Source organism: Oncorhynchus mykiss, chromosome 13, assembly GCF_013265735.2.
Source record: "Oncorhynchus mykiss isolate Arlee chromosome 13, USDA_OmykA_1.1, whole genome shotgun sequence".
Classification (NCBI taxonomy): domain Eukaryota; kingdom Metazoa; phylum Chordata; class Actinopteri; order Salmoniformes; family Salmonidae; genus Oncorhynchus; species Oncorhynchus mykiss.
In genome coordinates this window covers 53,742,485-53,764,966 of record NC_048577.1, presented here as the reverse complement: position 1 = coordinate 53,764,966, position 22,482 = coordinate 53,742,485, and the positions used below count along the sequence as shown (strand labels likewise).

General features: G+C 44.9%; 1 protein-coding gene across 1 annotated transcript in view; it reads right to left on the bottom strand.

Annotated features, from left to right (window-relative positions):
- The window catches only part of cyth3b (cytohesin 3b), a 48,426-nt gene extending 26,586 nt beyond the window's left edge, over positions 1-21,840 (bottom strand). Inside the window, exon 1 of the mRNA XM_036941512.1 lies at positions 21,471-21,840. Within this exon, the coding sequence (XP_036797407.1) occupies positions 21,471-21,489 (19 nt within the window). The 5' untranslated portion in view covers positions 21,490-21,840. The remainder of the gene's footprint in view (positions 1-21,470) is intronic.
- Positions 21,841-22,482: the final 642 nt, after the last annotated feature.

The window sequence follows — 22,482 nt, the reverse complement described above, 5'->3', positions numbered from 1 at the left end:
CTTCTCCGTGTTACTCTGGCTCTTTAACCAGGCCCATAAAGCCAGTGATTGTAGAGCAGATCGCCCCCCCAGGCAACCTACATCTCTAATGGGCAAAGCAGAGCGCCATCCCACCTACTTTCCCTCAAAAAACACAGTCAACCAAAATAAAGGGACAAATTGTCTGGGATTGATGGCCGCTGTGTTCAGTGACAATCCCCCTGCTGTGTGTATGCATGTGGAAACGCTGGGTAATCTGATATCATCATTGTGGATGAACTGCTGCTGTAGGCTATACACCGTCAGCCTGGGTATCTAATGCATTATACATGAAGGATGTGTGTGTGTGTGTGTGTATCCCTTTCTTCCACCTCCAGTCTGACTCCCTTCCTCCGCTCCTCTCCTCTACCCTGACCGACCAGATCAATGTGATCTTCAAGGGTCAACAAGGTCGTCACAGAGGTGAGAGGTCAGATACCCCTAGGCAGGGTCAAAGTGCTACTGCTACTGAACGGTCACTTAAGGAACTCACTGTTGCAGTGTAATCAATTATACAGACCAGTGGCCACACACCACACGCCATGGGAGACTTCCTCCTTCACTTCGTTTTAGACTGAAAATAATCACTTATTATACACACTCAGGGCTGAGCACTAACTAGAGCTCATGCAACTCTAAATCTAATGTGAATTATGCATTGATGTCAATAGGATATTTGAGTGGAAAGTTTGAATTCTTCAATATTTCAGGCCCTAAGCGAATTGAACTAGGAAGTCATCTTGATCTGAGAGAAAGTGCCTATTTTCCAACAGACACGTTTGTCCAACGTTTCTCAGTGTTCTACTTGTTATTAAATCTTTATAATAATCTGTAGAGGAGATCTGAGCCCTTATTAACAAAGTGTCTCACAGTAGTGCTGATCTAGGATCAGGTCCTTCCTGTCCATATAATCTTATTCTTTATAATCTAAAAGGGATAACTGATCCTAGATCAGCACTGCTACTCAGAGATGCTTTGTGAGTACTGGCCTGGTTCTGATGGGCCCCATGATATTAAGATCTTATGACTGATTCAATTTGACATTTGACTTATTTAGCAGACGCTCTTATCCAGAGCAACTTACAGTAGTGTATTCATCTGAAGGAATGCTAGATGAGACAACCACATCACAGGCATGGTAAGTACATGATCATCCTGTCTCCTCCACCTCCTCAGTCAGACTTCTCTCTGCCCTGGTCTTGAACCAGGAACAGACAGGGAGACAACATGCAAATTCTCCACGCCATTGATAAACCAATGTCATTCATCTCCTGATCCAAGTGACGCTGTGATACACTGGACCCTGATAGAATCAGTACAACACTTGGACTTGGGGATCCCCTTTGTTGGATCAAGTTGGAACATCTCGCTGGAAAAGTTGCAGACACAGTGGTGCTGGGCTAGCCTTGTCCCAGATCTGTTTGTCCTATCTTACCATGCTAAGGTTTGGCTGGCTTGGCTTGGAAACTGCTCTGTTATGCTGACCATGCTTCACCCAGCCTGGACGTGCATGCCTTTAGTCCCAAGTCTTGTAACTGTTAGCTTTGCTAGCTAAGGCTACTTAAGGCCCTTTGCATAATGCATAGCTGTCTCTGGCTGCCAGTATAAGATAGATAACATACTCTAGAGATTCTAGAACACCCTGGCTGTATTCACAGTAAGAGGGCTGATCAAGGATCAGGTCCTACTATCCACAAGAAATAGTAATAATTAAGATCTAAAAGACTAAACTGATCCTAGATCAGCACTCAGTGTGGGAAGCTGTGTGAATAGAGGCCCTGGAGTTCTCTCTTGGACAGTGACTGACATAGACAGAGGGCGAGATAGAGGTCAGATCCATGCAGGGAACAGACCACTATTGACCGTTCCCGAAGTCAGATCTACAACTCAATCGAGTGTCACGCCTTTCAAATCTCCTTGGTAGCGAGAGAGAATACAAAAGCTGGCCACTGATCCCCTGGTTGCACTGCAGAGGGAGATCGACGGGAGAGGCAGACATGTTGGAGTGTCCCTTGTTGCGTGGTTTCATGGTTCCGTGGCTAAAGACAGATAGTGACAACTCTATCTGGCTATTATAGAAACAATGGAACACATGGACTTTTTGACAAGAAATACAATTTCAACTACTAAACTTAAACGTAACCTTTAGGCTACTCTCACCTCAACCCTGACCTTACCTTTGACCCTAACCCTCGATTAAGAGCACATAGCTATGTTAATAGGCTACTATTGTCCTTTCTAGCATGGCCATCTAGTGCCTACTGTGACAGCAAGGCAAGGAAACCACTAATAAACAGAGCCAGTGGAGCCACTTCCTGATTTTCTCCAGGTCTGCACTGTGACAATGAGAGAGGATGCCTGCACTGATTAGGCCCACTGACTCTGGTCCGCCGTAACAATAGTAGCCACACAAACACAGGCTGGGTTAAACTAAGTTCACATCACGGCTAGCTCAGGAACACTTATACAAGCGCTCGCCATAGTCTCCTCATTGTGTTACTATAATCATAGAGAAATATGTGCAACAACACAGCTGAGACTGTTGAATGATGTAAGTAGGTTGAATAAGTGTGTCATGGAAGACAAAACCTGAAACATGTGTGTCTGAGTCAGGGCCGACCTGAACCGTACTGTGCTAGCTGGATATTTTCTTCTCACATTGAGGTTCCAGCAACTATGGTGGAAGCATAACCAGGCCAGCTTGGTTTGACTCGGCTCTGTACTGGGAATATGGTATTATAGTATTGTTACGACCTCATGTCTAGGACCCAGTCAAATACCACAATCTGTCATTAAGTGTCCTGCAATATCACTCAACTGTTCACAAAATAAAAACCATCTATAACCCAATTTGTGTTATCTTGCATACATAGCTCAGATCTGAGTCCAGCTCTGTCTCTGAGTTGAATACATACCCCAGATCTGAGTCCAGCTCTGTATCTGAGTTGAATACATACCCCAGATCTGAGTCCAGCTCTGTATCTGAGGGTCAGTAGTGGTCAGTAGGACTGCAGGACTGTGTTGTTGGCTGAAGCTTTACAGCTACATTGCCCACTGCTTTTAGCTGGTTGTTTTCCTCTCTCAGGTACAGGTGTGATGGCAGGTCCTTTGACAGCCATCTCTCTCTTATCCTCTCCTTCTTTCATTTTCTCATTCTTTCACCCTGTCTTTCATCATCTCCCCTTCTTTCAACCTCTTCTCTGTTTTTAAATATTTTAAATCACTATTCTTTTCCTTGTCTTGCTTCTCTTTCACTCTTTAGTTCTCTCTCCCCTCCATCTTCCTCTCCTCTCCCTCCATCTTTCTTTCCCCTAATTTTCCCTGGAAAACTCTTCACTATAAGCCTTGTCTCATAAAAAAACATGTGAAACTTTCAAAGTGAGCCATGTTCTTTCGGAGAGCTTCATTGGCTATTTATTAGCCTCATCTCCATGGTAATAGTCAGGAGGATGATGTGGTTCTGGTCTGACCCACCAGACCAGTCTAGAGAATGCTGCAGCTTCTAGTGTATAGCCCCTTTAAGAGTATTGCAACTTTGATCAGACTACCGTAGCAGTAGCTCCTGTGTAGTCAGACTGAATGCTCTTAGGACCCGGCAAAAGCTGTCTGCTGCTTGCCTGCTTCAATGACCCTTCTCCAAAGTTCAACACACAGAACGGACTAAAGGGTTCTATGCTCAGACCCCAAGTAGTTCTACAATTAGCACCCAGAGTTCAGACCCAGTAAATCATTCTGTTATCGGAACTCAAACTGTTCTAAAATCAGAAGATAGAGTTTAGACCATCAGACCCTTCCCCAGCAAGGTTCTTCGGTCAACACCCAAACAGTTCTCAGGTCAGAACCCTCTCCCCATTGGAAATAGTTCTACAGTCAGAATCCTCCCCCGCCAAGTGTTCTCCAGTCATATGTAGCATGATTAAACCATGTGCTAACCTCATCCAGTCTCTCTCATTAGCATAGTCTCATGTCTCTCATATTGTTATTGGCTGCATTGATTTAATGCCGGTCATAAAGCACTCTGATTTACAGTCTTCTCCTGTTTAAACAAATGGCTGAAGGGAATTTCCATCACTGAGGGAATCATGCACATGTATTTCAACAGGCTCTAGGATCAACCACTTGTTTTTTCTCCTTGTGAATGCGACCTCTTTCACTCTATCGTTCAGTTGCTTGCTCTCCCTCTCTCTCTCCACCTCTCCCTACCTCTCCCTCTCTCTCTCCACCTCTCGCTCTTTCTCTCTCCACCTCTTTCTCTCTCCCACCATTTCAAAGTAAATCAGTCTTTAAAATTAAAGTATTTTCTAGCACCAAAAAGACATGCGCGCGCACGCACACGCGCGCACACACACACACACACACACACACACACACACACACCTACTCTGTGTAAATGGAGACAACAATTTCCCACTACTCTCCCTTCGGTGCCTGGACCTGCTAAGCTCATCAGTCAGTCTGCTAAAGTCATCTGATCTGAAAAACATGTTATTGTACTGGGACTCCTCATTTACTGGAAGACAGACCTCGCCTAAGACACTACACTGAACAAAAATATAAACGCAACATGTAAAGTGTTGGTCCCATGTTTCATGAGCTGAAATAAAGGATCCCAGACATTTTCAAATGCACAAGATGTCTAAAATTCTGGACACTAATCTGTTTACATCCCTGTTAGTGGGCATTTCTCATTTGCCAAGAGAATCCATCCACCAGACAGGTGTGGCATATCAAGAAGCTGACTAAACGGCATGGTCTTACACAGGCGCACCTTGTGCTGGGGACAATAAAAGGCAACTCTAAAATGTGTCACACAACACCACAGATATCTCAAGTTTTGAGGGAGCGGGATTTTTTAAAGTAATTTTTTATTGAACCTTTATTTAACTAGGCAAGTCAGTTAAGAACAAATTCTTAATTACAATGACGGCCTAGGAACAGTGGGTTAACTGCCTTGTTCAGGGGCAGAACGACAGATTTTTACCTTGTCAGCTCGGGGATTCGGTCTAGCAACCTTTTGGTTACTGACCCAATGCTCTAACCACTAGGCTACCTGCCTCCCCAGCATGCTGCAGGAATGTCCACTAGGGCTGTTGCTAGAGAATTTAATGTTTATTTCTCTACCATAAGCCACCTCCAACGTCGTTTTAGAGAATTTGGCAGAACGTTCAACCGGCCTCACAACCGCAGACCACATGTATGGTGTTGTGTGGGCAAATGGTTTGCTGATGTCAACGTTGTGAACACCCCATGGTGGCGGTGAGGTTATGGTATGGGCAGGCATAAGCTACCAACAACAAACACAATTTCCTTTTATCGATGGGAATTTAAATGCACAGAGATACTGTGACAAGATCCTGAGGCCCATTGTTGTGTCATTCATCCGCCGCCATGTTTCAGCATGGTAATGCACGTCCCCATGTCACAAGGATCTGTAAAAAATCCTGGAAGCTGAAAATGTGGCAGTTTTTTCATGGCCTGCATACTCACCAGACGTGTCACCCATTGAGCATGTTTGGGATGCTCTGGATCGATATGTACGGCAGCGTGTTCCAGTTCCCAACCAATATCCAGCAACTTCGCACGGCCATTGAAGAGGAGTGGGACAACATTCCACAGGCCACAATCAACAGCTTGATCAACTCAATGTGAAAGAGATGTGTTGCGCTGCATGAGACAAATAGTGGTCATAACCGGACACTTACTGTTTTTTTACCTACCTTGTTTTCAAAGGTATCTGTGACCAACAGATGCATATCTGCATTCCCAGTCATGTGAAATTCATAGATTAGGGCCAAATGAATTTATTTTAATTGACTGATTTCCTTATATGAACTGTAACGAAGAAAAAAACTTTCAAATTGTTGCATGTTGCATTTATATATTTTGTTCAGTATAGTTTGGTTCAGTCGTTTGGATTGTCATTGATTTACACAAAAAAATATGCAGCGTAATCATCTGATTTTGTACAACTCATTCTTGCTTTCATGTTTGTTTTCAACGGCATCTTTCACTTGATTGAGTCGGCGACAGTCACTGGGAATGTTTGCTGTCATTTCTGCTATTTCTGAGATCCAAACATTGCCCCAAATAAAAGGGGATTTCAACATCAAAACAAATATATCACAACACTGCTGTTTAATGATCAAAAAGCCCCAGAGGAAACACAAATCGCTCCCCCTGTAAGCCTAAACCCACCTCGACAGCCACGATGACTTATTCATATGGAATTAAACAGGATCACCGTTTTTACTGCTAACGTTTGCCAAAAATACACATTAAAGGAACACATCCGCTTCCCTTCCGGAGATGAAAACAGGGCCGTAATTGGTCTATTTTGGGGTCATCATGTGTCATGCTCTTCCTAACAAATGAGATTAGTCGTTTTGGCAGCAGGGTCCCCTGTTCTTTATCTCTTCTCAGTTACAGGCGCTGACTGCAGTGGGTTTGCCTTCGATTACTCTTGATGATCCTCCTTTCACGTGTCACTTCCTGCGTATTAATGGAGCGAATCACAACATCAAATCAAATTGTATTAGTCATATGCGCAGAATACAACAGTTGTAGACCTTACCGTGAAATGCTTACTTACGAGTCCCTAACCAACAATGCAGTTTAAAAAATATATATGAATAAGAATAAGAAACAAAAAGTAACAAGTAATTAAAGAGCAGCAGTAAAATAACAATAGCGAGACAATATACAGAGGGGTACCTGTACAGAGTCAATTTGCGGGGACACCGGTTAGTTGAGGTAATATGTACATGTAGGTAGAGTTATTAAAGTGACTATCCATAGATGATAACAACAGAGAGTAGCAGCGGTGTAAAAAGGGGGAGGGACAATGCAAATAGTCTGGGTAACCATTTGATTAGCTGTTCAGAAGTCCTATGGCTTGGGGGTAGGCATATGTTGTGAATGAGTATATTATGACTGTATGCCTGCATTATTTTCTGTGTACATTTTTATAGAGAGTTTACAGTACATTTTTAGAGAGTTTTGCATGTTTTAAGTTGTGACCAATGATTACCCCTTTAAAATACCCTTGCCATGAGTCTACCTCAGAGGGGCCTTATTATCTTATCGTGCATGCACCATCCTGCTGGGGCCATGTCTCCTTTTCCAAGGAGAGACTTCTAGGGGGAGGCTGGGTATGGCATGAGGGCATGAGAGCACAACTTGGGCCCCTTCTTACCTACACATTGACTTAAAGGAGGATAGAGGGGATACTGTGGAAGCACCGTTCAGACCTCTACTACCGTTCTCTACAAAACATCCATATTGTTGTATACTGTATATCGCAGTACTTAAAATATAGAATACATACATAATACAAAAAAATACTTAAAATTAATTTAGACAATATTAATTGAAGCATTGGCCCTAGGCTGTAATTAAAGCAACCAAGGACTTTTGTCTGTATTGTGTGTCAGGCCAGACAATGTGTGAGGATTACTGATTGGCGCTGGAGAGGAGAAAGTAGCACAGCTCACTAACGGCGTCTAGAGCAGCATCTACAATGTCACCCTACGACACAAATACTACAGTCTACAACGTCACCCTACCATAGGAGGCACTACAGCGTCTACTCCAAAGTCACCCTAGGACACACACCACTGATCAGAGAACAGTGTGACCGCTGGATCGGACCGTTTAGGAGGCAATAAAACAGCTCCGGGGACAGTGACTGTAGATAATAATGGGAGATACGCCTCTGAACCTCCAATGATGAGCAGAGGTTATAACTGACTATCAATCATCAAGTCATTTAGGGTCAGACTTTAGAGTAGGGGGTGGTTGGCGAAGGAACAAGCGCTTAGAAGTTGTCATGCACGGCAATCTCTGAATTCCTATATGGTGGACGGAATATAAAAGGCCTACTGGAACGGTGAGATCTCCATTGGGTTGGCTTTACAGCAGTGGATGACTGCCAGCACGTGAGAGTCCTGTATTCTATTGTGAGGTTCAGAAGCCTCACCCCCCCACTATCACTACTATTAGTCATAGTATTAGTAGTAAGGAAGTAAAAGAACAACACAAATGTTAACAGGGCCTCTCTTAGAACCCTCTTTAGAACCCCAACAGTCCTCCAGTGTGAGTCACTCAGGAAATGACTGGAGTGTATCTACCACTAGCCAGTTGTCTGATACGGAGACCCTGAGGAGACAAACAGAACAGAGCCTGTGAGGCTGAGGAAGGCTGCACTGAATGACTGAACTGTTTATATTGGGCTCTGGCCATCCAGACAGCACATCTGGAAAAGAGCATGAAGGAGTATAAGAGAGAGAAAGACTAAAAGAGAGAGAGACACTCTGGCTGCCAAGTAGGACTCTAGCTGCTGTTGCCTGCTCTCTGTGTTGTTCTGTGAGAGGAGAACAGCAGGATCACAGCAAACATGAAAAAAGTCGAGCTGGGATCACTTTATCACAGGGAATACGTGGGTGGTTGAGGTCAGTCAGACATCCTCTTTTTCTCTGGACGTTATTATAGAAAACTTTTTGCAGATTGTACGCCTCCACATAAGAGGGTTTTTATTCACTTCTCTAGTGTGTCTGGAACTGAAGATGGTGATGAAGTTTACAGAGATAGACATTTTAACTGTTACTAGCAGCATCTTTATGAGGAAGTGTTGTGAAATGCAGATGTTCTATTGGTGGAGCAAAGGTGCAGGGTGCAGACCTATTGGTTGCTATGTGATTTAGTATGGTACCATTGGGCAGTTAGTGTGGCATTTAAATGCAGCTTCAGCAGTGAGGTCTACAGTAATCAGTTGATAATCTCTATGCTGCCTATAAGATATTAAAAACAAACATTTGACCACAGATTTCAAGAAAAACCCCATTTAATCCAACTGATGCCATTTTCAGATATCAGAATTGGCCTACAAGATATAAATATGACATGGATTACATATGTTGGGGAAATAATGAAAAATAGTAACCCCCTCTAGCTACAGTAATACCCCCCCCAATTATCCTTCAAAACACATTAACAATTTGATATAAATTACAATATTTTGATATAGTCCCACTGTTGCATTCGACCCACCTGAACCCATGTCACATCCAGCTGTGACCCAGCTTCATAGAGCTGAATATTGGGGTAGCCAGATGTTGAGGAGATAGGAAAATGCAGTCATGCAAAATAACATAGGATACAGGAAATAATATGAAGCTTCCTGTTTGAAAAGATCCAGCTGGATGGAACTCAGATGTTCTGTATGAAGTTCAGTAACGCTGGGTTCATATCTACTGTATGTATCTATGATTTGAAAATGAAAAGATTGATCCATCACTAACCTATAACAACCATATGGTTTCCTTCCTGGATTTTTATTTTTTTATTTCACCTTTATTTAACCAGGTAGGCTAGTTGAGAACAAGTTCTCATTTGCAACTGCGACCTGGCCAAGATAAAGCCTAGCAGTGTGAACAGGCAACAACACAGAGTTACACATGGAGTAAACAATAAACAAGTCAATAACATAGTAGGGAGAAAAAAAAGGCATGAGGAGGTAGGCAATAAATAGGCCATAGGAGCGAATAATTACAATTTAGCAGATTAACACTGGAGTGATAAATGAGCAGAAGAACATGTGCAGGTAGAGATACTGGTATGTAAAAGAGCAGAAAATAAAAATAAAAACAGTATGGGGATGAGGTAGGTAAATTGGGTGGGCTATATACTGATGGACTATGTACAGATGCAGCGATCGGTTAGCTGCTCAGATAGCAGATGTTTAAAGTTGGTGAGGGAGATAAAAGTCTCCAACTTCAGCGATTTTTGCAATTCGTTCCAGTCGCAGGCAGCAGAGAACTGGAGGGAAAGGCGGCCAAATGAGGTTTTGGCTTTAGGGATGATCAGTGAGATACACCTGCTGGAGCACGTGCTACAAGTGGGTGTTGCCATCGTGACCAGTGAACTGAGATAAGGCGGGGCTTTACCTAGCATAGACTTGTAGATGACCTGGAGCCAGTGGGTCTGGCAACGAACATGTAGCGAGGGCCAGCCGACTAGAGCATACAGGTCGCAGTGGTGGGTGGTATAAGGTGCTTTAGTAACAAAACGGATGGCACTGTGATAAACTGCATCCAGTTTGCTGAGTAGAGTATTGGAAGCTATTTTGTAGATGACATCGCCAAAGTCGAGGATCGGTAGGATAGTCAGTTTTACTAGGGTAAGTTTTGCGGCGTGAGTGAAGGAGGCTTTTGTTGCGAAATAGAAAGCAGACTCTAGATTTGATTTTGGATTGGAGATGTTTGATATGAGTCTGGAAGGAGAGTTTACAGTCTAGCCAGACACCTAGGTACTTATAGATGTCCGCATATTCTAGGTCGGAACCATCCAGGGTGGTGATGCTAGTCGGGCGTGCGGGTGCAGGCAGCAAACGGTTGAAAAGCATGCATTTGGTTTTACTAGCGTTTAAGAGCAGTTGGAAGCCACGGAAGGAGTGTTGTATGGCATTGAAGCTCGTTTGGAGGTTAAATAGCACAGTGTCCAAGGAAGGGCCAGAAGTATACAGAATGGCGTCGTCTGCGTAGAGGTGGATCAGGGAATCGCCCGCAGCAAGAGCAACATCATTGATATATACAGAGAAAAGAGTCGGCCCGAGAATTTAACCTTGTGGTACCCCCATAGAGACTGCCAGAGGACCGGACAACATGCCCTCCGATTTGACACACTGAACTCTGTCTGCAAAGTAGTTGGTGAACCAGGCAAGGCAGTCATTAGAAAAACCGAGGCTACTGAGTCTGCTGATAAGAATATGGTGATTGACAGAGTCAAAGGCCTTGACCAGGTCGATGAAGACGGCTGCACAGTACTGTCTTTTATCGATGGCGGTTATGATATCGTTTAGTACCTTGAGCGTGGCTGAGGTGCACCTGTGACCAGCTCGGAAACCGGATTGCACAGCGGAGAAGGTACGGTGGGATTCGAGATGGTCAGTGATCTGTTTGTTGACTAGGCTTTCGAAGACCTTAGATAAGCAGGGCAGGATGGATATAGGTCTGTTACAGTTTGGGTCCAGGGTGTCTCCCCCTTTGAAGAGGGGGATGACCGCGGCAGCTTTCCAATCCTTGGGGATCTCAGATGATACGAAGGACAGTTTGAACAGGCTGGTAATAGGGGTTGCGACAATGGCGGCGGACAGTTTCAGAAATAGAGGGTCCAGATTGTCAAGCCCAGCTTATTTGTATGGGTCCAGCTCTTTCAGAACATCTGCTATCTGGATTTGGGTAAAGGAGAAGCTGGGGAGGCGTGGGCGAGTAGCTGTGGGGGGGGTTGGACTAGTCAGGAGGAAGGCATGGCCAGCCGTTGAGAAATGCTTATTGAAATGTTCGATTATCATGGATTTATCAGTGGTGACCGTGTTACCTAGCCTCAGTGCAGTGGGCAGCTGGGAGGAGGTGTTCTTGTTCTCCATGGACTTTACAGTGTCCCAGAACTTTTTGGAGTTAGAGCTACAGGATGCACATTTCTGCTTGAAAAAGCTGGCCTTTGCTTTCCTGACTGACTGCGTGTATTGGTTCCTGACTTCCCTGAACAGTTGCATATCGCGGGGACTATTCAATGCTATTGCAGTCCGCCAGTGGGTCAATAAGATAGGAGAGTGGAACACACAAAGGTGCTCAAAAAAGACTGAAACTCCAAGAAATAAGATCAATACTTTTCTTGATGATCCAACATGGTGGTTCTGTTGCTGTAAACACAAGGGTTTAACGTGCCACTGTTCTCATTATGGCTCTTTGAACATTTCCAGGCATACAGGGCTCAAGTGCTTCTCCCTTTCTTGAGAAAATGAATGCTGATGATGATTTTAAATAGTGAAAATTGTATTTTATCTAGAGGAAGGACAATTTTCACTGTCTTATTATTATTTACAGCCACCTGTACAGTTTGTCAAGTCTTCAGATAAGTGAAGTATCATATTTACTGAATATTTCTCCCTGCGTTTTGAATAAATCCTAGAATTACAAGGGAACGATATCTTTCAAAGCGGAAAGTGGGAAAACTAGTGGAAACAATTGGAAAACTTAGACCCCTTCCTCTGGAAAACAAATATAATCATTCCATCCAGGTCCAGATGTTGGAAATAACCATTTTCTCCATATTCACCCTTGGAAACAACTCTATAACCATTTCATTTATGGACATCTCACACCAGTGCGTCTGGCTAATACACATGGTATTGTCTACCACCTCATTCTACAGTAATATCATGCTATAACTTATCTAGCCATCAAACCTCTGATGAAAAATCAGCAATGACAGTTTGCTCTGCAAAAGCTACTCAGAGAACACCATGATGTTAGTGGCCATCGTCTAGATATTTGGAATATCACTTTGACACACATATGGAGATCCTCATTAATGACTGTGGGATCTCTCATAATGTATTTCCGTAGCTAGTGACCCCTCAGAGGGAGGGAGGGCTTGTTTCGTAGTGTTTGTGTATTCCAGCCAGAGAGAGGATGTGAAGTGACAGAGGTGACAGGAGATTAAATGTGTGTGTGAAGGGACCCATGCCTCAGAGCTACTGTAAATCTCTGGTTACACCCCGAGGCGCTCTTGTCTGTGTGTGTGTGTATTATTCCACCCCAGGACAGCATGTTGATGCAGCTTGATATCGAGCCGCTACGTCTCGTTATCAATGCTCTCTTGGACATCAGCAGGCCCATTCTTGAGCCTGTCAGGCTGACCTAGTCCAGAGAGCCTGAGTAGACCGACCTGCCTTGGAGGCCATTCACATTTCATTTCACGCTGCCCACCATGAAAAACATGAGTCATTCTTTCTGCTCTCCTCTCACAAATCCCCACACAATGTAGTGGAGAGGTTTGAAAGGTCAATAGAATACGTTGGATCCTCCGTATTGTATAAGCAGAACAGATACAGGCTACACACAGTTCACTGCACTGTGCCTCCTATTCACTACTGGAGATTGTCCCACTGTCAAGACAACTCGGCTGAGAAAAAGTGTGTTCTGTGTGATCTGTGTGTGCTTTAGCCAATTATCATTGGCAGGGGTTTTTCTGGATCAAAAGGGGGTTTAGGTGGTGGGTGTGGCAGGGGCGTGGCAGAGTGCGTGGCAATGAGCGCGGTCGGCCTTATGGTGCGGCTACATTTTTGATTATTTTACACCTTTTTCTCCCCGATTTCATGGTATCCAATTGTCTCATCGCTGCAACTCCCGTATGGACTCGGGAGAGGCGAAGGTCGAGAGCCATCCGAAACACAACCCAACCAAGCCAAACTGCTTCTTGACACAACGCACATCTAACCCGGAAGCCAACCGCACCAATGTGCCGAAGGAAACACCGTACACCTAGCGACCTGGTCAGCGTGCACTGCGCCCGGCCCGCCACAGGAGTCGCTAGAGCGCGATGAGACAAGAACATCCCTGCCGGCCAAACCCTCCCTAACCTTGACGACACTAGGTCAATTGTGCGCCGCCCCATGGACCTCCCAGTCGCGGCCGGCTGCGGCAGAGTCTGGCCTCGAACCAAGAGTCTCTGGTGGCACAGCGAGCACTGCGATGCAGTGCCTTAGACCACTGCGCCACCCGGGAGGTGCAGTTACATTTTAGAAGCCCCCATCTTGGCGCTATAGATAATTTTTAGCATTTTTAAGTCCATTTCCTGCAATTCTACAGCTTTTGCCATGGAGCTGAGAGAAATCGTTGCAGTTTTAAAGCAAATTTCCTGCAATTCTATGCATTTTGCTATGGCCTATCCTGTGTTCTTTTGCTCAAACATAAAAACAAAATGAATACTGCTGAATTCATTGTTTTGGGAATTTTCAATTCTCCTTGACTGCCTAGATTTTTATTTTGATGATTGTTAGTTCTCAAAGATGACATTATTTAAATATACATGGGTCCATTATCTTTTCTACATAATTGATATCTGGTTTTAATTGTTCAAGTTAATCACTTAAATATTTTTTCCATCCTGAAAATGTTTTCCTGACTGTTTGGACTTCAGTGGGTTAGAATGTCAGAAAGATGCCCGATTGGTATGCCGTATATGTAGTCAGAAAGATGCCTGATTGGTATGCCGTATATGTAGTCAGAAAGATGCCTGATTGGTATGCCGTATATGTAGTCAGAAAGATGCCTGATTGGTATGCCGTATATGTAGTCAGAAAGATGCCTGATTGGTATGCCGTATATGTAGTCATTAAGATGCCTGATTGGTATGCCGTATATGTAGTCAGAAAGATGCCCGATTGGTATGCCGTATATGTAGGCAGAAAGATGCCCGATTGGTATGCCGTATATGTAGGCAGAAAGATGCCTGATTGGTATGCCGTATATGTAGTCAGAAAGTAGTCAGACAGTCATCAGCTCTAGTTGGATGTAGGGAGGTGACAGTCATCAGCTCTAGTTGGATGTAGGGAGGTGACAGTCATCAGCTCTAGTTGGATGTAGGGAGGTGACAGCCAGCAGCTCTAGTTGGATGTAGGGAGGTGACAGTCATCAGCTCTAGTTGGATGTAAGGAGGTGACAGCCAGCAGCTCTAGTTGGATGTAGGGAGGTGACAGTCATCAGCTCCAGTTGGATGTAGGGAGGTGACAGTCATCAGCTCTAGTTGGATGTAGGGAGGTGACAGCCAGCAGCTCCAGCCCATGACCCTTAATCTACTAACTGTCCCCATCCCTCCAGAGCTCATCTCCTCCATTTGTTTAAGCATGGAGAGGGCTTGCAGCAGCTGGTAATCCTCTCCATTTACACACAAACACAAATGCACAAATGCACACACACATCAAAGCACATAGCAGTTAATCTTGTGTGTATCTCATTGTGGTCCATGGGAGTGGGAAACCGTGAGATACTGAACACACAGCTGGGGCTGATCCCTCCACCACCAACCTACTTTGGCTGAGTACTATATACATGGTAACGGCAGCATTCACTTTGCTCTGAATACTCCTAAACACTCACTATATATACAGTACACTCAAAGCCACACACACACACACACACAAACACACAGTCATGCAGAGGGTCCCTGTTCGCCTCTCCTCACAACTAAACAACACATTCATTTTACATGATGAGGCTGTATTTTACAGCAGAAAAAAAGCAGTGTGTGCAGATCTACCATGAGAGAGAGAGAGAGAGCGAGAGACAGACAGAGAGAGCGAGAGACAGACAGAGAGAGCGAGAGACAGACAGAGAGAGCGAGAGACAGACAGAGAGAGCGAGAGACAGACAGAGAGAGCGAGAGACAGACAGAGAGAGCGAGAGAGACAGAGAGAGCGAGAGACAGACAGAGAGAGCGAGAGAGACAGACAGAGAGAGCGAGAGAGACAGACAGAGAGAGCGAGAGAGACAGACAGAGAGAGCGAGAGAGACAGACAGAGAGAGCGAGAGAGACAGACAGAGAGAGAAAGCGAGACAGACAGAGAGAGCGAGAGACAGACAGAGAGAGCGAGAGACAGACAGAGAGAGCAAGAGAGAAAGAGAGAGCAAGAGAGAAAGAGAGAGTGAGAGACATACAGAGAGTGAGAGACAGAGAGCATGGTCTACTCTACTGATATGCTGGTCCAGAATAAGCATTACTGTACACATCCTCTTATAGAGGAGAGGAGAGGAGAGGAGAGGAGAGGAGAGGAGAGGAGAGGAGAGAGCACTGAGATAGACAGATTATGTAGTACAGCACTATACTGTTGATTCATTGTCCTGCCATCACAAATGTACAAAGTACATTTCTTTCCAGTAAGCTGCAAGCTCAAAAACCAACAGTGCATATCAAACCTGATGTGAAGACAAGACAGTGGTCAAGACAATAAAATCATTTTTCAGGAAGATACACTCCTCTCCCTAGCCAACACCAATCTATCCCTAGAAAATGAACACCATGGTCAAAAGAATAAAAGTATAAATAGTCTCTGTTCTGGCCACCCCGTGATCCATCCATTTGAAGGACGCATTTAGTCTGAGGAAACCAGAGGTTATATGATCCTGTGTGTTTGGAGACAGAGGGGGGCTGGATGTCCTGGCATGCTGGCTGGCTGTAGTGACTGAGGGTGGATACACCTTTTTCCTGCATCTTCAGCAGCTTTTACAATCTATGATCCCTTACATAACTGTTCCAGCCGTGCCTTTTCCTCCGGTCCACTCTGGTCGGCCTTCCCTTCCCTTCCCCAAAAGCCAACATGTAACACATGCAGGCACAAATGCACACATAGACAGACGCACACAGGCACAGATAGAACCTTGAACTGGAGAGGGGGCTGTTCTTTCCCGCAAATATTCTTTCCAACATATGACCCAGGACTCCTGGGAGTTCTAGCACGCTCTGAGAGAGAGGAGAAAAATAGAGCTCAATTTGCCTCACGCTTCCAAAATCCCCCTCCCACACACACACACACACACACACACACACACACACACACCTCCGTATTGTTGGCCTGGTCTAGGTCTGTTATTAATCTATTCAAACATTGTTCATGTGGACCCCTTTACTCCGCAGCCCTGTATATTAGCCAGCCGGGGAGGGAACATGGACTGGAGAGGAATCATGGCTGTTATTGAGAACCTCTGTGTGCTCTCTCCAACACTAGAACCCACTGCTGGGGCACAACAGTTCACAGATTGCTGTCACACACACCACACTCACTTATAAACATTTCTTAGACCCCTTTTTTAAAAGATTGAGAAAACAGTGCTGAGGTTCAGGAGGATTTCCCCCAGTCTCTCCTAACACAACAGAACACAGAGCGCATTTACGCAGCTACATCTACCCTCCAAACCCTATCAAATCCATTGAGAGAGAAACTGATTCAACTTCCATGTGGGCCCGTCTGTCAATAATCCCAAAACTCCAACTTAACTAACTCCAACTTAACTTCAACTCAAGTAGGGAGTATAGGGGAGTATCAAAGACTTACCTGTAGCACGCGCTCCACCATTCAAAATGTGGACTTGACACCCTTCAGTCTCTCTTAAAAAAGAGATCATATCTCAATAACATTAACCTGGGTGAATAAAGGTTAAATGCAATAGAAACATCTGCTTGTTTGGACCTATAGTAGGGTGTGTGTGAATTTTAAATTATAAGATGGTGACTTATTGACTTGAAACCCCTCTGGCCACACGCCCACTCAATCCATCCACCGTACAGTATCAAGTCCCCCTCTCTGCTGTATCTGTTGGTATGATCAGATATTGAGCCAGGCCAAACAAGGTCTCTGTTATACAGCCAGCAGGGCATCAGGGTGGGGACAACCACCCAGCAGTCACAACACAGAGCCCAGCCTGACAGAGGTGACTCACACTGGGCTGAATCACACAGGGAGGCCTGGGTGGGGAATCAGACAACCCACCAATCAATGTATAAGATATATATTTAGACTGAAATACAGTATATTTAGACTGATTTAAACTAAGATAGAAGGAGAGAGAGGCTATAAGACGTAGTATTGACCAGTCTGGCTGACTGGTGGTGGCCCTTCAGGGTTAGATTGAGAAGTAACTGATTGGGGCAGCAGTGGATGTTGACCACGCCCACAGTCAGAAGACAGAGAGATGGAGAGACATGGAACACATAGGCACTATTACCAATAAAATGTAGTCTTCATATTATTTTTGGCTGCTACTTTTTCCTGTTAATGCAGTTGTGGTAGTCTAAATCCAGACTGGCCTGCTGGGATCCAATCTATTTCTGCAGGACTGCAGTAGTAAACTAGAGCTGGTTCCAGCTCTGTATGTGCTTTAGTGCCCTCACTATTGTTGTCAAGCCATACATACACATTGAGAGCTTCCCACTGGGCAGACGTCAATTTATGTCTATAACACGTTGGTTCCACGTCATTTCATTAAAATGACGTGGAAACAATGTTGATTTAACCAGTGTGTGCCCAGTGGGTTGGAACTATAAGATTCTATCAGCAATGATTCTGACATAATTGGCCTTAAAGTTCTGAATGCTCATTGGTTTGACTGGTGTCAGGAATCTTTATCTTAACAACGTGAATTGGAGTATTTACTGCACTATATAAGTAGAGAACATTGAACAGAAAAAGGCTATGTCAACAACTCAATTTTGACAAAAATGAAGAGAGAACCTTCTAGTCCCAAGCTCTTGACCCACTGGTCAGGTCAGTGGAGCCCTGGGAGGGCCAGTCAGTCTGGCAGGCCGCTGTGCTGTGACATACTTTGAAGGACTCCAGTCCACCTGAATAAATGGTGGATCGGCACAATGTGCGCTCTGTGCTGCACCAGAGCAAAGGGACGTCTTCTAGCTGGACCAGCTAAGCGTGAGTTGCTCTAAATTGTGGAGAGTTCATATAGTCATTGAACCGTGACCCATCAACTTTTCAGCTGCACTTCTCTTAGCTACTTCACAGAGGGTGGGCCTTGGGTAAACAGAGAGGTCCAGAGACGCAGCATCTATTCCACAGACCAAACGTAAACAAACAACCTCCTTAACATTCTCTGTCTGAAGCCATTTTGCCATCCACAGAAGCAAGCACACGGGAAGGTCTGGGACCGTTGCTTCCTCATCTTCTATCCTGAATGTGGGTTGGTCAGAGTAGAGGGCATAGCAGGCCTTCAGGTCAAATAAATACTGTGGTTGAGTGTAGTAGGTGCTTAATGTCCAATTCTTCATTAGTGCAGATGAAGGACAGGAGACAAGCAGAGGAAGCCATATCAGACTATTGAGATATGCCTCCGAGGTGGAAGGTGTCTCGCCTCGGCTAGCCTGGAGCGTGCATGGCATAACCTCGCGGCTGCACGGGCACACGAGCGTAGCCAATGAAAACGGTTGGTTTTCGCACTGAGTAAACAGAGCGGTTTGTGGCCAAACATACACACAGACACACAGTCCGTCGGTAGACATGCTGTGAACGTAACTAAAGGGATAAAAACACTGATTCATCCCATATGGTCTCTCTCTCTCTGTCTCTCTCTCCATCTCTCTCTCAGAAATGACTCTGCTAATAAACACACTGTTCATTTAATCTGTTCAAATGTGCCGTTCAGAATTGGTCATTAGAGTCTTCTGCTTCATGTCAAATGAGTGGATTAAACAAAGCAGCAGTGAGGCACCAATCAGAGCAGGTGCCTGTGGAGAAGCATTGTATTGTGGAGTGTCATGCATGTCAGACGGATTCAATCACCTTCGTTTCTGCTGCTGCCCAGCGTTTTATAACGCTTGGCTTGTGTGTGTGTGTGTGTGCATGTGTGTGTGTGTATGAGGAGTACTCTGCTCTCTCCTATAAGGCCTCACTGGTGGAGAGGAGTACAGCACATCACTACTACCACCCACAGTTAGCTAATCATCACACAACAGATAGGAGTTTTATTGAACATAAATCCAGTAATAGACTGAAGAATTGATTAAGGAGGAATATGTACTCATCCCTGCACTGACCTGGCCTTCCTCCTTACCTCTCTGGTCTGTCTCCAACCTTCCCTCCTCTTCCTCCCTTCCTCTCTCTGTCTACCACTTGATCTCGCTATTATCCTTTGGCCACACTCTCATTCTCCTGCTCTCTCCATCTCTCTCTCTCTGGCAGCTCTCCATCTGGTCTGGCATGCTATGTGTGTGTGTGTGTTAATCACACTGGCCCAGCAGGACTCCTGTCGACCGCCCCACGCCCGGCGTGTCACAGACAGTATCCCACAGAGCAGAGCCAGGAACCGTCTCTCACCCACTCTGCCCTGCTCTGCTACCCAGCCTAATCACCTCCTCCCTGGGCTGTCTCTCCTCAGTGACCCTGGTAAGCTCTGGTTCTGTTCGGACATACAGTGTATATACTGTAGATCTTGGGTGAGGAGATCACTGATGATTGGTGATGATGATGTCCTTCATGTGTCCTAAATCAAGCCAAGCGTGCTAGACAATAAGCCCGGTGGTCTCTCTCTCTCATCAACTGTCTGCAGAACTGGCCTATGTGGCGCTATGGGTATCCTTCCAGGACATATTAATACGTTATTCCAGATGAGTGGAAACAGCATGGCCTATATTACACACACATCTCCTCCAACACATACACACACACCCCCATCTCTTCCAACACATTGACTCACACACACACACATCCCCTTCAACCCACACACAGACTTCCCCTCCAATAAACATACACACACATCCCTTCCACTACTCACACACACACACACAAAGATCCCCTCCATCACACACACACACACACTGACACTTCTCTTATCATTCCAGACCACAATCTATCCATCCATCCATTCTCTCTGTTAGGGAAGACTGCCGTGAGGGAGAGGGGGAACAGGGATAGGATGGAATGGAGGGGGGGGGGGGGGGGGGGGGGGGGGTCGATCTTCCTCTCTCGGCAGTCTAACTGTCAATTATCTCTGGTTGGCATCACAGGACCATACAATATGTCTGTCTGTCTGTGGTGTGTGTCTGTGGTGTGTGTCTGTGGTGTGTGTGTGTGTCTGTGCTGCTGCTGACGTCTCCCACCCACCACTGGAGGGGAAGCACTTTGATAGCAGCACAATGAGGGCTCTGTACCCTCTTCCCTCGCTCCGCTCTCACACAGTGAACAACATACATCACATCACATAGCTCTGGACTAAACAGTAAAGGGGCCTAGCAACAGCTGTAGATCAGTGTTTTCTCAAAAGGTGGGTCGGGACTGTAGTTGGAACTAGGACCAGATGTTTTTCCTGGACTTTTCTGGCTCAAATAGAGATATCCAAATCATGTGTAGCGTACTGAGCCGATTGTGCTTATGTCAACACACACATATTCATTCCCAAAGCATCTAGTCATGGAACTGAGCCAGAGAGAGCACTCTTTAATTCCTCATAACTTTACATATCACTGAGCAATGCTTGAATTAGCCTTCCCTACATATGGAATGACCTGTTGAGCTTGCCTGGAATGAGTGTGTAACTGACCTGGTGACTTAAAGTTTTAATAATAAGCCAAGGGAGTAGCGTTCTGCATTCAGCCTCGTGACAGTGATGTATTCATACAGGCATCATGCCTATCCGCTGGAGTGTGACAGTCCTGCTTATTATTTACGAAGAATATAGGTCAATCCATACCCCTCCATCCTGCATTAGCGCGCTACACATCCACTGTGTGTGATGACTGATGGTTATGTTTCAGATGACTTCTCATGGAACCATGAAACATGCTCATAACTGGGTCGCTATACCATACACGAGTGAGGGTGAACATGTAAATTGTGTCTCAACGTAGAGGTTCACATTCAAAATGCCTTCTATTTATTTTCGTATTTTTTCTTATTTTCTAACGTCATCCTTAAATCTATTGTAACATAAAACATAGACATATTATATTATTATTATGTGAAATATCACAATACCAAATACGGTGTTAACCTGATTGTTGTCATTAAACCGGCCTTGGGTCCTGCTGTAGCCTACCCAAAATGATCATAGTGTACACAACAACACATCGACACATGAAAGATAAACATGCGTGTGAAAGGGATGTAACGATACCTTGATTGTCTTCGTCCATGGCTGAAGGGGAAAATGCTAAGGTCCAAAAAAACAAGTAAGATCGCTGAAACTTGTTGTATGAATGTGGGGTAAATGATTGAAATGCGCGTTTTAATTTGTAGGGTGCATTCGCAGACAGGTTGACCACAGAAGCCGCGTCTTGTTTTGGGGAATATTATTTTCTTGCCATCAATGCTGGAATCACGAGGCAATCCGCTTGGATATCCGTCACCAGTGTAGCCTATTTCAGATGGAACTGAATCGGCGACGTCTTTTTTCTAGAGTGATCGGTAGCATATTATCCGACAGATACACCTTCACTCCACTAGCATCGGGAGAGCAGGCTATCCCATCTGAGCTCCACGACTCCGCTTCTCCACTAGACAGACAGGCAGCTTTCACTGTACGTCATCATTATCTGTCCCGCCCTGTGGAGCAGCGACTACAAACCTGCCCTCATGTGACTGTACTGTACAACGGCTGTACTGTATTGTAATATGTGAGGGAATTATTCAATCATATCCCTATATCAGTGATTAGGTCAAGTATGTATAATATAGGCCTACATATGAAATCACTTCTCAATGTTGCCGTCCTACGGTCACTGCATCTGGTTTCTTTCATTGACAAATAAAATATGCTCATTGTGTGTGAGTGTGTGTGTGTGCTGACGATTTTAGAAACTAGACTATTATATCATATTATCCTCTCCAATGTAGGCTATACTGCAGGATCTCTGCTTGGTCCAGTAATGCAGATCCAGAAAACAAGGATGCCACTATGAGACAGGGAATGGTACTGGGGAGTGAAGTGGTATCTGATTCCAAGCCCAGAACAAACACGTACACAAGCAATGGGAACCAGCCAGTGTGTAGGCCAATAGCAGGGAAAAGGCACACACACACTCTGCGGCTATGTTTCTACAACACACACGGTTTCAATTATCGCATTCCTGCCTCTTCAGAGAAAGAAGGGGGTCTCTCTTCCTGTACACATTACTCCAGGGGTCAAT